At 36.2% G+C, this 16,912-nt stretch overlaps 2 protein-coding genes across 2 annotated transcripts; both read left to right on the top strand.

Annotated features, from left to right (window-relative positions):
• Positions 1 to 696: 696 nt before the first annotated feature.
• LOC115989983 (receptor like protein 21-like) lies at positions 697 to 10,043 on the top strand. The gene is made up of 5 exons (XM_031113846.1): positions 697 to 1,111; positions 5,416 to 5,571; positions 5,768 to 5,923; positions 6,055 to 6,201; positions 7,768 to 10,043. Exons 1-5 carry the CDS (start codon positions 697 to 699, stop codon positions 10,041 to 10,043), a joined length of 3,150 nt encoding a protein of 1,049 aa, XP_030969706.1.
• A 3,968-nt stretch (positions 10,044 to 14,011) lies between these two features.
• Positions 14,012 to 15,737, top strand: LOC115989456. The gene is made up of 3 exons (XM_031113146.1): positions 14,012 to 14,131; positions 14,208 to 14,608; positions 14,688 to 15,737. The coding sequence occupies exons 2-3, from the start codon at positions 14,210 to 14,212 to the stop codon at positions 15,222 to 15,224; spliced, it is 936 nt and encodes a 311-aa protein (XP_030969006.1). The 5' UTR covers positions 14,012 to 14,131; positions 14,208 to 14,209; the 3' UTR covers positions 15,225 to 15,737.
• The last annotated feature ends 1,175 nt before the right edge of the window (positions 15,738 to 16,912 follow it).

The following is a 16,912-nucleotide window of genomic DNA, read 5'->3' on the forward strand; positions in this document are numbered from 1 at the left end:
AAAAGCTTTATGCATTTAATTAATGAGAAATATTAGTAGAGTAATACTATAACCACAAACTATTTTACAACATTTTTACAAATTGTTGTTGTGGGTAATTTCTTATTGGCTTTCATCTAGACCTACCATAAACATTACTTTTTTCATTTACTAATAACCTGTCGCCATGTCAACGGTTGGTAAAATTTTGGATCTTTAGCATTACTCATTCTGGTAAGAATGTAGGTAAATAAACACTATATTTACCACCGCACACCCTTGGTGCGATGGTCACTCCACAAGTATAAGTGCTTGTGGGGTGTAGGGGGCAAGGGTCGGGGTTCAAGTCTCTAGGAGGGAGCTCCACACACATATACACTTAGATTAGGTTAGAGTAGAATTCTATCTTATATCAAAAAAAAAAAAAAAAAACACTATGCTTTAATAAATGCTTTATTTATTAGATTCAAGAATTATTATTATTTGTTTTTTTGGTTTGTGGAACTCATTATTTTATTTTTCCAGTTTTTGTCTTCATTTGACGTAGAGGAGAGTAAACATGAGATTGTGTTTCTATGATTTTAGTTGACACCGTTTAGGTGACAATTTTGACTTTAACTTTTAGAAATAAAAGGATCAAAATGTAAGTTAAATAAACCTCAAGGAGCGTTATATAATTTTCTCTAAACTTTTCTATATAAGAAGACTTAGCTAGAAATGAAAGTTGGTGCTTCACAATATTTCTCAATGGAGTGGCCTTTAGTGAGGTCTTTACTGTGGGTTTTAGTAATTTTTGCTCACATTCATGAGCTGAGAGCTTGCATTGAGGAAGAGAGGATGGGTCTGCTAGAATTGAAGGCATATCTGAAATCCAATACTAATTATACAGAACCCCTTCTTCCATCATGGGTTTACGACCTAAAGAGTGAGTGTTGTAATTGGGAGCGGGTCAAATGTAATGACACCACTGGCTACGTGATCAAGCTTTGGCTCTCCAATATAAACCATGAAACTTACATCTATGCTGACAATGAAAATTGGTTCTTGAAAGAGTCCTTGTTGCAGCCTTTCAAGGAGTTAAGAATTCTTGATTTATCTCGCAATGGAATTCGTGGTTGGCAAGGAAATAAAGGTATGTGAGCTCTGTTTCTAATTTAAAACACCAAAAAAAAAAAAAGTTAAAAGAAGAAGAAAAACAATCATTGTAACTCTAGTTGGTAACATATACAATGCACAAGAAATTTTATTCTTTGTCTAAATATGAAATTTGATAATTATGCTAGTTATTAACAGTCTTTTATTTTTGTCTAAATAAGAAATTTAATATAGTAGTTATTAAAAAATAATTGTTATAGTTATTAATAGTCTTTTATTTTAATTGCGGCAACAATTTACTGCAGATTTAAATATAGAATATGATTTAGACTTAATCAATATATATATTAGAATAATGACATGTAAAATTGTTAGGTCTCAAAATCTTATATGACAAAATATATAAAGTCAACAAACATCAAATGTCCTTGGTTTTAGAGTAATGCTACGTTTACAAGATTTTTATAATAAATTTTTAAAGAACTTTTCTTAAAAAAATTTCAATGTTTTTTGAGTTAATTTGTTATTCTTTATTCTTGATTTACCTTTCTCTAAACTTGAAAACTATTTTGAGATTGAGAAACATTTGAAAGGAAACTCAATCTTAAGGGGGGACAACCCACAATGTGTACCAACCAAGGAAGTCAATACTATACTGGTACAGGCCATACTGGGAAAATATACTGTATTGGCCATTAAACCGGTACTGATACTTCTCCAAAACATACCAAAAAAATACCAGGTTGTACTGGCTTATTTTGGTTGTATTGGCCTGTATCGGCGTTTCGGTCAGTACAATAAAAAAAAAAATTTACTTAATCTAATATATTTGTTAATATATTTAAGCTAATATGTAGGCTTATAAAATATGTGGATTTAAATTTTTTTTGTTGATAAACATAAAAATTAATATATTCATACTTACATAAATAATACAAATATATATATATATATATATATATATATATATATAGAAATATATAAATAGCGGTAAACCCAATACGGTACACCGGTATTAACCGATACGAAATATTTCGTTCCTTTGATCAAAACCCAAACAGCCTCCAGTACGAAATTGACTCCCTTGGTACCAACTCCATCATTTCAATCAAACCTATTTCCTCACAAACATCAAAAGCTTAAAGCCAACAACTCATTTTCTTTATAAGCTTCATCCAAAACCCCAAACTCATCTATATTCCCAAAGCACAAAAGGGAAAATTACACTTTTCCACCCTAAAATTTACCTCAATTTACAGGTTTTTTTTTTCTTTTTTTTTTTTCATGTACTATCAAAACACATGATCGACCCCTAAATAAATTACTTTGTAACACTTAAACTTCTACCATTTGGTTTGCTTTTAAATATAATGAAATTTAGTTTTAAAAATCCATTTTACTCCTCTACTATCTATTTTGGAGAGAGAGAGGTAAATTGGTCTTTTAATACTAAATTTTGTCAAAGTTTGCACCAGAATAGATGGTAGGGAGAAATTGAAATAGAGTTATAACTTTGGAGAGTTAATCGTGCATTTTGATATTTCAGGGAATAAAGTGTAAAATGAAGGGCAGAAAAATGTAATTTCCGGTACAAAAAACCACACACAGACCAAACATCAAACACCTCACTTTGAACAAATCCATAGCCAAGACTGAAGCCACAAGTTGAAACCATGCCATACCAGTCAGGCTCATCGCTATCATCGTTGTTGTGACAAAGCCAACCATGCCTCTAAATTTCACCATTTTTCATTTTAGTCCTATAAGTTTGGATTTTGTCATTTCAATCCTCTAGGTTTCATCTCTTCCCAATTAAGTCTCCTGTGTGCTGTTAGTTTCTACCGTTAACATTTATTTTATTTTTTTATATTTAATTTATTCTTAATTTTAGAAAAACATTAATTAAAAAAAAAAAAAAGCCAATTAGATGGACAAAGTCTTTCCAATCCCTCCCACGCCTGAGTAACAAAAATGAAACCAACATCTACATCACCACTACTTTACAAAAAGTACCACACCTCAAAGGCTACATTCCACAACAAGCCCTCAAAACCCAACCCAACCAATTAGACCAAAACCTATTCTACCACCTTTCTCATGGTTTCTACATCTCCCACTCCGATGTCGTTCTCCACCACTGTCGTTCTACATCTCCCACTCCACTCTTTTTAGTCTTCTTTTGGAGCAGGTCATGAGTCATGACTAAGGAGAAGCGCATTAAAAAAAATTGGTTTTTCTTTTTCTTTGTTTTTGACTATGCTCCATACTTTCATAATTTTCTTGGGAAAAGTAAAATATTACTTGGTGTGACCGGTAATACCCGGTGATTTCAACTTGCACCACACGTGCGTTCTTATCCCCCGTCATTGTAATATTCGGTTTTTGTTTCATTATTATTCTTTTTATGTTAAGGCAGTTTTTTTTTTTTTTTTTAATTATAAATTTTATAAGTGTTACTCAATTGAATCCAAACAATTTGTTGTACTGATTAATTAAATAATTTTTTTTTTAAATATCCATTCAATTTAACCAAGTGTTTTTAAATTCAATTATAAAACATAATGTACTACATTTAAATTTACTCATTTTATGAAATGGAATATGTTAATTGCGCTTGATTACAATTGGTAAAATGGAACCGAACAAGTCAGGCTAAATTTATAAATAACAAAAGTTAATTAAAAAAAAAACCTTTTAACATAATGTTATACAAGAAGTTGGATTTGATTTGGTGTGCTATTGCACCCCAAAAATAGCGTGAGAAATGAAGGTTAAAAAAGTTATAAAAAAAAAAAATTTGATCCAAGAATTAAGGCCAAATATACTTTTACTTTTAATCTTAACCCTTCAATATGGTATTGTATAATGCAATAACCTTAGCTTGTACTTGACTATTACACCGGATCTTAATTGGTTATACAACTCTCAAAAAGATGAATAAATTGTAACAAAAAAATTATTTCTTCCTTAACACGTACATTTTAATACTAGTTCATCCTATGCTTATAAAATTTATGGCAATAAAACTTTATGAAAAGTTAAAAGTATTATTTCTTTCTGGGAGTTGAAGTCCCTGCCCTGCCCGTCGTGGTGGTTCTCTGGGACCTCTATGGTGTGCATCAGACATTTGGTGTTAAAGCTGGTTACAGAGGGTTCTACTCCTCTAAACTTGCGGAGCTCAATCCTAAGCTAGTACATAGCTGGCACAATAAAGGTGGCACTGTTTTTCAGACGTCGTTCCTCTGGCTTTCTAGTTTTTTATTTTATTTATTTTTTATATATTTTTTTATTTTTTAAATTAATGTATTTTTTCTAAAATTAAGAAATAAATTAAAAAAATAAAAAATAAATAAGAAAATAACAGTTAACGGTAAAAACTACCACGAAAGACTTAATTGAGAGGGAATGGAACTAATTAGAAGAATGAAATAACAAAACTCAAACTTATATGACAGAAATGAAAAATAGTGAAATTTAGAAGGTAAATTTTATATTTTAACCTATTATTTAATTATGTGAAATTTTTTTCAAAGTTATTATTGCCATCATCATGTTATTTTTGTTATTACTTCTCTTGTCACATGATTTAGTTTTAGGCCACGATACCATAAAAGCACTATTTGTTTGAGTTATCATAATAAATTTGAATAACAGTACCATGTCCATTAAATAATTGATTAAACAAATATTAGCTGTTATTTACTTAGTAGTGACTAAGAGCCCATTTGGAATGTACTTATTTGTTTAAACTTATTTGAGTTTTTTTTTTTTTTTTTTTTTGTGTATTATTTATGGGCCTTATTGCACTTTTGGTACTATTTATAATTCATGAATTCTATTGTACTATTCAACTAATTTTTTTTACACTTTTAGTAAAAAAATTTCAGTTTCAATTAAATAAGTTGTTTCCAAATGGACACTAAGTGTGTGTTTGGCAAAAAATATTTTTGCCAACTTATTTTATTATTCAGCTTATTTTTGCTACTATTTATGGACTTCACTGCACTTTTTGGTACTATTCATAGTCACATTATACTATTTCAGCTAACTTTTACCTTTGTCTACAGTATTTTCAACAAAAAAATTTCAGTTTCAATAAAATAAGTAGATTCCAAACATATCCTAAATGTACTTAATGCGTGTGGATTTCTTCCACCTTCCCATGGGATAATTTGATCACTGAACTTGTCCTCGGAGGAGTGTAGACTATTTTTATCGATGAAATTATTTCAAAATAAAATGTTTATTTATTTATTTTGTTTTTCCCTTTAAAAAATATTAAAGGGCACCCTTTTTCCATTGCGTTCTAAGATTTAACAATTGGTTGTATACTTTCTTCAGAATGGAATTCTTTGCCTAAATTGAACAAGCTAAAGCACATAGATTTAAGTTGGAATCTCTTGCAAAAGGACATTTTAAGATTTTTGGGTGCACTCCCAGATCTTAAATATCTAGACCTAAGTTACAATGAAATGCAAGGGCCTCTTTCTAGCAAAGGTACGTACATGTAAATTTGAATTTTTCTCAAAATTTCCCCCTAAATTTCCTTTATAAAAAATACCACGAAAAAACTCAAACAAAATTGAAATCTTATATGCCTTATTGACCTCATCTACATTTACGCTAGTTGTACATGCTTTCTAGTGAATATTTCAATGCATTCAATAAGATTAAGATCCTCTAGAGTTTTTAGGGTACTTTACTACAAAGAATTCTTTAAATCCTAATTTTTCCTTCAATATGACTAATGTAATTCTCTTCACCTATGATTTAGAACTGAGTAATCTAAGAAATTTGGAGGTACTCATTGTGCGAGAGAATCGACTCAAAGGAAGCCTACCATTCAAGGGTAAAATTCCATCATACATTTTTCAACGGCTAAAATAATTTTCCTGTGAGAAGGAATGTCTTTTAGTATCCACAAGTATGCCATTTTAAATATTTACTCTTTACACTATCTCTTTTTAATTCTCTTGGCAGATATGACAAATTTCAGAAGTTTGGAGATTTTAGATATGAGTGGTAATATGTTCACTGGAATTCTTTCTCCATATATTGGGACACTATCTTCTCTCAAGGCTGTATCATTATCTCAAAATAAACTCCACGGGAATTTACATGCTAAAGGTAAGAATCTACTATGAAATTTGGCATTTATACTTTGTTAATGTTACCGGTACTTATCTGACATAGATTGGGAGTGTAAAAACTAAAAACAAATGAAGAAGAATGACTGAAATATAATTATTCATGTTAGGTTTTATTGGCACATTCCAATGCAATGTAATCTTGTTTGAATATGTAATGTGTCACCAAGAGTTCAAAATTATGAGTCCAAAATGTAGTTCAAAAAAGACACCTGTTTGATTGATGATTGATCAATCAAACAAGTGTCTTTGATAGCCATTTGATCCTAGCTTGACCGATTAAAAGAAGATTCTCGAAACTTCCTTGATAGCAACTCGATCGATTCAAAATCTTAAAACACGGATTTTGACATGTTTTAGTTGAGTTAGTGCTACCTTGTTTTTCATGCCTAACCCGCGAAAACATATAAGATACTTAGTGACGTGCTACAAAAGAGAAAACCTAAACCAAGAAATCATCAACCCGTGAGTCGAAAGACCTAAGATAATTCTCATCTGCTGTGTTGCTACTAACATGTTGCGGATCAAGGGTTGAAGCCACAATGAGAGAACAAAATGAACACATCAAGTAAATAGAAATTAGTAATTGACTTGGAGGCACAATTGAATATTATCCTTAGACAATATTTGTCCCCATACACAAGTTGCTAAAGAGTTTCTACAAACTTTTCCCCAGGATATAACCAAGTTTATTGGTTCTATAAATAGCAATTTTGGAGAATACCCACAGGATTTCTTGTGTTTCTTTGTAACTTACTATTTTGGAGAATACCCACAGAATACCAAGTCATATTTTCAAGTGAACATTAACCTCTATTTATACCCATAGGGTTATAACCATTCAAAAGGTATGTATGGAGAGTTACGATGCCTCAAACAACCATTTACAAGATTTAAAACCTTTCCCAATGTTCAAAATGGTTATCACAATTCTGCAGAAAATTATGCAAAAAACAGTTTTTACGAGGCTCAATTGATCGAGAGGAATCGAGCATCAATCGAAAGCTCTTTTCGATCGATTGAACAGGAATCGAGCATCAATTGAGTTAGGTAGAAACTTCAAATCATTTTTCTTGATCAATTCGATCGATCGAACAAAAGCTTCGACTTATTGAACATCCTGAAACTTGAATTTTCACAAAGAAATTTCCAAATCTCGAAATTCAATTTTATTCATTTTACAAATGAATAGTCTCCAACATGTTACAAATATAAAATCTTCAAGGTTTTACACAACCCCTGTATCGTTTTTATCTTTCAAGGTTCTCCATCGATTTTTAACTTCGTCACCATATTGCTGAATTTATCATGAATTACTTTTTACATAGGGTGACATGCTTGCTTGGGGTGATTAACCTATGATAATCTTGTTTACATATTTTTGTTAATTGGCTTAAATAGTTTAATCTACTGGTTGATAATCCAAGGGGTCAAAACATATTCTTTCCAATTACTATTCTGGCCAGTAAACTAATTGATTGTCTTGTTGATTTTTACATTGGCACATAATTAGGATGGACACTATTAATGTTATTGCTTTTGACAGATTTGGGTATGTTGAAGAAACTTGAAGAGTTAGATCTTTCTGACAATCACTTTGAATGGATCCTCCCTCCATGCCTAAGTCGTTTGACATCTCTTAGGTTATTAGATCTATCTGAGAACCAATTCAGTGGAAATTTGTCTTCATCTGTGATAGCCAACTTGACAACCCTTGAGTACATTGATCTTAGTTATAATCGTTTTGGGGGTTTATTATCATTCAGCTCATTTGCCAATCACTCTAAGCTCAAAGTGATTCGATTTAAAGGTGAAAACTACCAGATTGAAGACGGTAACAAAATTGTGAGTGAAAACAACACATTTGAGATCGAAACTGAAAATCCCAGTTGGGAACCTTCGTTTCAGTTAAAGGTGCTAGTGCTGCCTAACTGTGATCTGAATAAGTTATCCTCCAACATTCCAAAGTTTCTCTTTTACCAGCAAGAATTGGAATTGGTTGATATCTCTCACAATAGGTTGAAGGGAAGCTTCCCTGTTTGGTTGATTGAAAATAATACAAGATTGCAATTGCTAAATCTTCGGGATAATTATTTTGGGGGTCAATTTCACTTGCCAATAGCTCACTGCAATAATCTTTCTTGGTTGGATTTCTCTTACAATAACTTTAATGGGCAGTTGCAGGAAACTATTGGAAAGGTGATTCCAAACTTACAATATCTAAATATATCTCAAAATCATTTTGAAGGTTTTCTCCCATCCTCAATTGGTGACATAAGTAATTTGGAGAAATTGGACTTGTCCAATAATAATTTTTCAGGAGAGGTGCCAATGAAATTGGTTGCCAATTGCACCTCCTTGGTGGTTTTGAAGTTATCTTATAATAAATTTCATGGTGAAATTTTCTCAAAGGGATTCCGATTTTTTAACAATAGCTTACGTATTTTGGAATTAAAAAACAATCAGTTTATAGGTACTTTGCCAGCTATGGTACCAACAGCTGGTAGTCACTTGGGGCTCCTAGATATTAGCAACAACGGCTTCTCAGGTTTAATTCCAAGATGGCTGGTAGGAAATCTGCAGTACTTATGGTCTCTAGACATGAGTAATAATTTTTTCGAAGGTCCAATTCCATGTGAAATGCATGCATATATTTTCAAAGACCTTTCTCATAACTTGCTTTCTGGATGGTCACCTTCTTGCGTTGATTTATATATTATTCGACATCTATTTTTACAAGGCAACAAACTCACTGGATCATTACCGAAACTTTCTTTCAATTTTTCATTTCATCTGGTGACATTGGACATTAGAGATAATAAATTTTCTGGTAGAATCCCTAATGAAGTGGGCGTGCTTTCAAATTTAAGAATATTGCTGTTGAGTGGCAACAATTTTAGTGGTATGATTCCGGACAAGCTGTGTTGGTTAAAGAATATTGCCATAATGGATCTTTCTAGGAACAATTTTTCTGGAACAATACCGCATTGCTTTCACGACCTAAAATTTGAGAAGATAGATGCTTTTGATGCCCTTCCTGAACCAAATTCCACATTTTTGGAGTTCAGAGATATAATTGTCCCATATCAAAGTATCCTCAAAAGGAATTTTGAAAATTTTGAGGTAGAACGAGAAGTTGCTGCACAAATTGGGATTGAGTTTGTAACGAAATATAGATCTTACTTCTACAAGGGTGGCATTCTTGATCTCATGTCTGGATTGGATTTGTCAGTCAACAAACTAACAGGTGGCATCCCTCCAGAGTTAGGACAACTATCTCCAATTCTTGCACTAAACTTGTCTTACAATCAGTTGACAGGTTCCATACCAAATACATTCTCAAAATTGACTAGTTTGGAGAGTTTGGACCTTTCTCACAACAATTTGAGTGGAGAAATTCCTTCAACATTGATTGATCTGCACTTTCTAGAAGTTTTCAGTGTGGCTTATAACAACTTATCAAGTAAAGTTCCAGACATGAAAGAACAATTTGGAACATTTCAAAATAGCAGTTATGAAGGAAATCCATTTCTTTGTGGACCACCACTAGAGAAAAGTTGCGCCAGGGTTGATAAATCACCTCCATCACCAATAAAATCTTCAAATGCAAGTCACGGAAAATGGTATGATGTGGATCCTTTAGTCTTCTCCACAACTTTTATTGTATCATATATTATTTTCTTTATTGGTGTAGCTTGTATTCTTTATATTAATCCTTATTGGCAACAACGATGCTTCAATTTGATTGAGAATCGAATGTACTGGTGCTATAATTTTGCATTTTATATGCTAGAAAGGTTGTCAAACTGTATTTGTCATTAGTTATACTTAATAGGTGATGATGGACACCTATGTGTCTATTTGGTTATGAATAATGGTTATTATGAATATGAAACAAAGTGTTCTGTTTACAATTTTCCAATCTCTATTGTAGTTTTGTTTTGAAACAATTAGAAGGAAGTTTTTAATAGCCATATGTAATGCTCATCTGCTTATAAAAAAACATGTAAGTCATTTTGTGGCATATGATATCTTTAAATGGGAAACTAGCTTCAATTGTACAACATATCATTAAGAAAAAAGGAAAATTAAATAACATGATTTATTAAGAATAACATAGATAATGTGAGTGAATTGTGAAAATTCTGTTTTGGCCCCTAACTGTTCTAATTAACATACTTGAATTTCACTTAGACGCAACATCAATTCAAATAGTTGTAAAAAATTGACATTGGTAAATTAAATACTCATGCATCACCACAATCAATAAAGAAGTAAAAATAAATCATAAAGAACACAAGGATTTGGTGACGTTGTGGAAAGCTTCTAAAGGACTTCTTCAAAAAATAAAAAATAAAAACCTCTCTGAGGGTAAACCTATCCCATAAGGAATCCTCTATAGAAGAAATTGTTCTGAGACCGACTTACAAACCTTTTAGTTAGACTTTATTAATCAAGCAAATTACCCTCTGGCTGCAAAATCTTTAGACTAATGTTATTAATTCCGTTTCGAACCCCATTTCGGTTTGTCCAGTAGAATGAAATATTTTGGTATCAGCTTATTTCGACGTATAGTTTTAGGGTGTTTCGGGGTTCTTAAATAAATAAATATATATATTCTTATACAACATAAAATTATTAATTCAAAGAAGTAAATATCAAATAATACAAATCATCTAGTCTTAAGTCTTAAACATCAATATAATAACGTCACACAATACGAAGATTTATATAACAAGTCACTACTCATTACATAAGCCCATAAATAATAAGCCAACAAAGTTTATAACATAATATTACTCATCATCATCAAATGCAAAAAAATGATCAAATTCATCATCAAAGAACTCCCACAAGTACTACAAGGACCCATTAGAAAATTTTTCGAAATAGTACAAATACCTGTATTTGGACTCTTAAAAAAAATTGAGAGCATATAAAAAAGAAAAAGAAAAAGAAAGAGACTATAGCACATCTTTGAGTTGGACCGACTGTGCTGCAGCCCAAACGTTTTATTTTTTGTTCAGCCCAACTGTTGTAAAATGAGCAACCCAGATGATAACTCCAAAATAAAAACTAATAACCAGCTGGGTTCACGTTCCACACATAGACATTCAAGACCCTTCCTTAAAAGATTTCATAGAATATGCCCTCCACCATTTAAAATCATAACCGTCCATTATCCACATTCTCAGTCTTTCTCTTCACTCGGTTAATTCAGTTGCACGCCCTTCCATCAACACCTCAGTTTTCTTTTGATGTGGATTTTGTGCCGGCAAAAAGTTGTGAAAGGTGGTCAAGAAGAAACAGAGAATTATGGTCCAAATGGAGATTAAGAAGGAATGGTAGATGGTAGTGAAGGGCAGCAACTCAGATGGTCAGAATGTCAGATATGAAGTTGAAGGTAAAGAAAAAAAAAAAAAAAATCCCAAAATCCATACCGGCCGAATTTTGAATTTCGGTTAGAATTTACCGAAATGCCTCGGAATGCCCGAAACACACCGGAATGGCATGGAATTTTGTCCGAGGTGGAACAAGGGCCGGAACGGTACGGAATTCATAACATTGCTTTATGCTTCTTCTATATGATTTCCACCACGAATGTTGTCTGCATGAAATCAAAACTCCGGGAAGTTGTGGTTTCAACTAAGCTTACGCCATTGAAGGTTCTTGCACAATGGTTCATCAATATAGGATCAAGAATAAAAGGAAACTCATCTCCTTGATATTGCACCGAAAGGAAGGCTTTTCTAGATTTTCTATGGTATGGCCTTTGATGACGTTGAGAATTGTCACCAATAAGTCACACCGTACTCGCGAGTCAACGAACCTGCACAACAAGAACAAACGGAAGAAAAACCCTTAGAGAGCACCGGTGTGGTGCCGGCCAAAAGCCCTCCGAAGGTCAAGTCAGAATTCGTCCCTTGAGTTATTTTGAGGTGTTAGAGAGGGTCAAATCATCTTACCTTGATTTGCGTGAATATTACTCCTTTTTATAGTGGTAGAGAGTTGCTTTTCTTCTTAACCTCCAGATCTTTCCAATGTGGGACTTTGATACAATTTCCCTTATTGGATCTTAGGGCTTTTCTAGGCAAATAGAGATTTCGGATCATGGGCCCTTGCCATGTCTGTGCGATGGGCCTTCAGAGCGCGTGGGCCCATCTTTACAAAGACCAAACAGTGCCCATCCGTCAGGCCCATTTAGATAGGCCCATCAGACTAAATTTTACTATCTTCAGTTGCCCCCTTCACCCTAATGGTCCGTCTGCTTTTAGGTCAAAGGACCAATGGGGTGACGATTCTAATGTATGGGCGTGACGGGTATTTTGATGACGGAGTGGGATTCGCGAAACAGAAGGTTGAAAATGTTTGACGGATCCAACCGTCAGATAGGACGACGGTTTCATATGGATTTAACCGTCAGACATGATGACGGGTATCTTGCCATTTCAGATGGTTTAATCGAGTCGACGGTTACAAACTGTTGATGCGAGCAGACAGGTTGTCAGCATTTATTAGCATGCCACGTGTCAATCTCTGAATGGCCGTTGTATAGGATCGAAGCGTCGCTTCGTCTTCCGTGCGTCTCCTATATATATGAGGCGTCTCAATCTCTCATTTTCGCATTTCCAAACAGAAAACGTCTGTCAGAGAGAACCGTCAACCTTGTCAGAGCAATCCGTCGAGTACTGGTAACCTCCAATTACCACAACCGCCACTCGTTCTACGCCAGGTGTGGTAAGTATTTACTTCAATTTCTTCAAGTTACATTTTCGTCCAAGCATTGTTGTTAGGCTTACTATACCCGTCAATGTTTTTAAACCCGTCAAGTCTTAGGTTTCATCATTAATTGTAGGAAATGTCTAGTGCGTCAAGTAACCAATCGGTGGTTCGTGACGGGACGGAATACGAGAGTGTATACCCGTCCGGTCATAAAGACCAAGATAGTCCAGGCGAAGATAGGAGTCCGTCTGCATCCTCTTCGTCCTCAACAAGTGAGGATGTGGAGATAATTGAAATAGGGGGTCCTGCTGACGATGGGAATAAAGCACTGGAGTCCGTTGTGGGTGCTGATGGACTAAGGCAGTTCATCATGTTACCAGAGTGGACAGTGCATAGGTTCACGTCCGTCATCCGGGAGAGACACTTCAGTACCTTTAGAACCAATTTTCAGATACCAGATTACATTCCAATCCGTCTCCCCTACGTGTCGGAGAAATGTTATTATGACGGGGTAGAGGGCGTTGGAGTGTACGAGCAGGTGTTGAAGGCTGGACTTCGGTTCCCGCTCTCTACACTCCATAGAGAACTCTTACATTACCTGGGACTGTCCGTCACCCAGATTTCTCCGAACGCCTGGAGGGTCTTCATAGCAATGGAGATTCTTTATGGTGCATGGTCAGACGGAGAAAGGAGATTGACGGTCCGTGAATTTCTTCACTGTTACCGTCCAGATGAGATTGACAGATCAAGGGGGTTGTACCGTTTTGCTAGTCGAAGTCCCCTGTTGAAGATTATCTTTGAGACCCCAGACTCAAATAGAGACTGGAAGAGTCGCTACTTCTTCCTGGAGGGTGACAGATGGATGAACCGTCCAGGAGAGACGGAGTACATGCCCGTCGATACAACTTGGGGAATAATAAACCAATTACGTATACATCCGTCTTACTTGTCCTTTTTTACATATCCGTACACTTTTATGTGCGTATTTTGACCGTCTGTCTTTGCAGGTAGACAGCGTCCGCAGATTAGCCTCGAGGAATTTAGTTTCCTTGAAGAGATTTGCAGAAAAACTAGGCTAGAGGAAAGGACCTGGGCTAAGTTAGTGAATCCAAAGACAATACACTGGTATTGTGACGGTCCAGAACCTACCCGTGAGGCCATTGCATACGACGAAAGAATACACAAACGTGAGTCCGTCTACTTTTACCCTTGAAATTGAAATTTTATTTTTGAAAAAATATCATCATCCGTCCTGTATTGCAGAAATGGACGACGCCAAGAGAAGGGCAATGATAAAATCTCTAGCCGTCGAGCAAAAGAAGACGGGTGAGATCGTTGTTCCCAGTGTGCCGGGGTCATCGGGTAAGAGGAAGCAGCCACCAAAGTCCGACCGTCCACTCAAGCAGCCAAAGGTGTCAATGGAGCCCGTGGTGGGCTTGATGGCTGAGGGCCCTAAGGCCGTCACCCAAGTTAAACAAGGGGCCGGTAAGGGCCTAATGCATGCTCCACCCGTCAGCGGGGAGAAGCCCCCTCCCCTTCTCCGTGAGGACTCGAAGTTCGCTTTGGAGAAGCTTACGTCCATACTTTCTGCAGAGGATTATGAGGATCTTGGGAATCATTCGACGGAGGTGATGGGGGAGACGGGGTTATTTGCCGTCGGACAGGTAACTTTCCTTATCCTTCAGTTTATGTCCGTCCACTCCCTAGTTTCATTTTTGACACTTCTAATTTTGTCTATTTCAGTCCTTGGTTATGATGAAGGGCTTGATGGACCGCTGCCTCAACCGTGAAGCGGCTCTGGAACGGGTACGGTCAAAACTTGGGCAGACGGAAGAGGAGCTTAGCCAGCTGCACAAGTGGAAGGCCACGATGGAGCAGAAGTTCGAACTCTCTGAGAAGACGAGAGAAGAACTTGAACAGAGGACGGAGGAGGCTGGGAAGGCCTTGAAGGTTAAAGCAGACGAGGTGAAGGATCTGAAGAAAAAACTCCGTCATGCAAGGGATGACGCCGTCAGCGAATATCGCAACTCCGAGTCTTTGTTGAAGGAGCTGGCAGGATCGTTCCTTCAAGGCTTCGACGATTCGCTCCGTCAGGTGAAGAAGGCCTACCCAGATCTGGACTTGTCCATGATAACACTAACTGATCAAGGTCAGACGTCTGCTCTACCCGTCGCCTCCGAAAATACGGAGGATCTCTTTGGAGAAGAGGCAGCTCAGGGTGACGGAGAGTCCGCTATGCCGAATGAGGTCGCTGTTGTCGACCCCAATAAAGCAGAGTAACCCATATAATTGTTGATGAGGATCCGTCTCCCTTTTTATGTATTGTTAATAATTTGTAGACGGTTTGGTTGAAGTTTCATTTGTACTGAACAATGCTTTTCATTCATTGTCTTTTCGTGATCTGTATCCGTTAAGGATTTTCTCCGTCTACTTTTATTTTGAATTTTAATTTGCACAAGCTCGTCTGTTGATCCGTCCACTTATAAGCTAAACTATTGAAGCTGACTTATATCGTCATGTTGTCCGTCCACCTTGTGGGCGTTTTAGAGCCGTCTGCTTTATGTATGTACGTAATTTATTCACCGTTTTTGCTATGCCGTCCATTTTACAAACACGTAGTATTACTAAACGTTTTGTTGGTCCGTCCGCTTTTCGGACATGTAGAATTATTCACCGTTTTAGGTGCGTAAATATCTCTAATTTTAATTACGGTGATCCGTTCGCTTTGAGACTGATACCGTCTAAATTATGGACTTGTATAATTATCACCGTCTTGGTGATCCGTCCACTTTATGGACATGTAAAATTATTAAACGTTTTGGGTGATCCGTCCACTTTGAGGAGTACACCGTCCAATTTGTGGAATTGTGTAACTACTCACCGTTTTGGTGATCCGTCCATTTTATGGACATGTGGAATTATTAACCGCTTTAGGTGATCCGTCCACTTTGAGGAGTACACCGTCCAATTTGTGGAAGTGTTGAATTGCGGTGATCCGTCCACTTTGTGGCGGATACACCGTCTAATTTATGGACTTGCATAATTCTCACCGTCTTTGTGATCCGTCCACTTTGTGGAGGCTACACCGTCCAATTTGTGGACTTGTATAACTACTCACCGTTTTGGTGATCCGTCCGCATTATGGTGCATATACCGTCCACTTTCCGGCCTTGTAGAATTTACTCACCGTTTTGGGTGATCCGTCCACTTTGTGGACTTGTATTATTCTCACCGTTTTGGTGATCCGTCCACTTTATGGACATGTAGAATTCTCACCGTTTTGGTGATCCGTCCACTTTGTGGACATGTAGAATTCTCACCGTTTTGGTGATCCGTCTACTTTGTGGACATGTAGAATTCTCACCGTTTTGGTGATCCGTCCACATTATGGACTTTAAACTAGCATTCGTTAAGTTCGAGGACAATTGTAGTGACATCAAAGTAGAAGAAGATTATAATGGTATCTAATTGCGTAAAGGAAAAGTGCCTGCCCCCTTGGGCTTAAAAAAGGCACGACAGGATTGTAGCAAGAGAAACACATGTTAAAGAAAAAACTTATAAATAGTTAATAAAAAAGCCAAATGGAAAATTGGTTGCCGTTCGCCGTGTTACTATCACTGGTAGTATTTCCTCAAATGCTCCGCATTCCATGGATGCGGTAGCTTCTCCCCCTCCGTAGTCTCCAAGTGGTATGTTCCTTTCCTTTTCCATGCCGTGACTCGGTAAGGTCCTTCCCAGTTGGGGCCGAGCTTTCCCTGTGTAGGGTCTCTAGCTGCACCCATGACCCTCCTGAGTACGAGGTCTCCTACTTGGAAGTCTCTGTGTCGGACCCGGGAGTTGTAATGTCTGGCCATGCGTTCCTGGTATCTTGCGATCCTTTGCTCCGCTGCCGACCTTACCTCATCTATCAGGTCCAGCTGTAGCCTCATTGATTCGTCGTTCCTGCCTTCGTCATGGTTGTGAACCCT

The sequence above is a fragment of the Quercus lobata genome, chromosome 5 (genome assembly GCF_001633185.2).
Source record: "Quercus lobata isolate SW786 chromosome 5, ValleyOak3.0 Primary Assembly, whole genome shotgun sequence".
In the NCBI taxonomy this organism is placed as follows: domain Eukaryota; kingdom Viridiplantae; phylum Streptophyta; class Magnoliopsida; order Fagales; family Fagaceae; genus Quercus; species Quercus lobata.

Excerpts from the sequence above, each read along its gene's own strand:
- LOC115989983 (XM_031113846.1), top strand. The coding sequence starts at position 697 with ATGAAAGTTGGTGCTTCACAATATTTCTCAATGGAGTGGCCTTTAGTG. Across the intron at positions 1,112-5,415 it reads TGGTTGGCAAGGAAATAAAG|AATGGAATTCTTTGCCTAAA; the intron begins GTATGTGAGCTC and ends TACTTTCTTCAG. Across the intron at positions 5,572-5,767 it reads AGGGCCTCTTTCTAGCAAAG|GGTACTTTACTACAAAGAAT; the intron begins GTACGTACATGT and ends TAGAGTTTTTAG.
- LOC115989456 (XM_031113146.1), top strand. The coding sequence starts at position 14,210 with ATGGACGACGCCAAGAGAAGGGCAATGATAAAATCTCTAGCCGTCGAG. Across the intron at positions 14,609-14,687 it reads GGTTATTTGCCGTCGGACAG|TCCTTGGTTATGATGAAGGG; the intron begins GTAACTTTCCTT and ends TGTCTATTTCAG.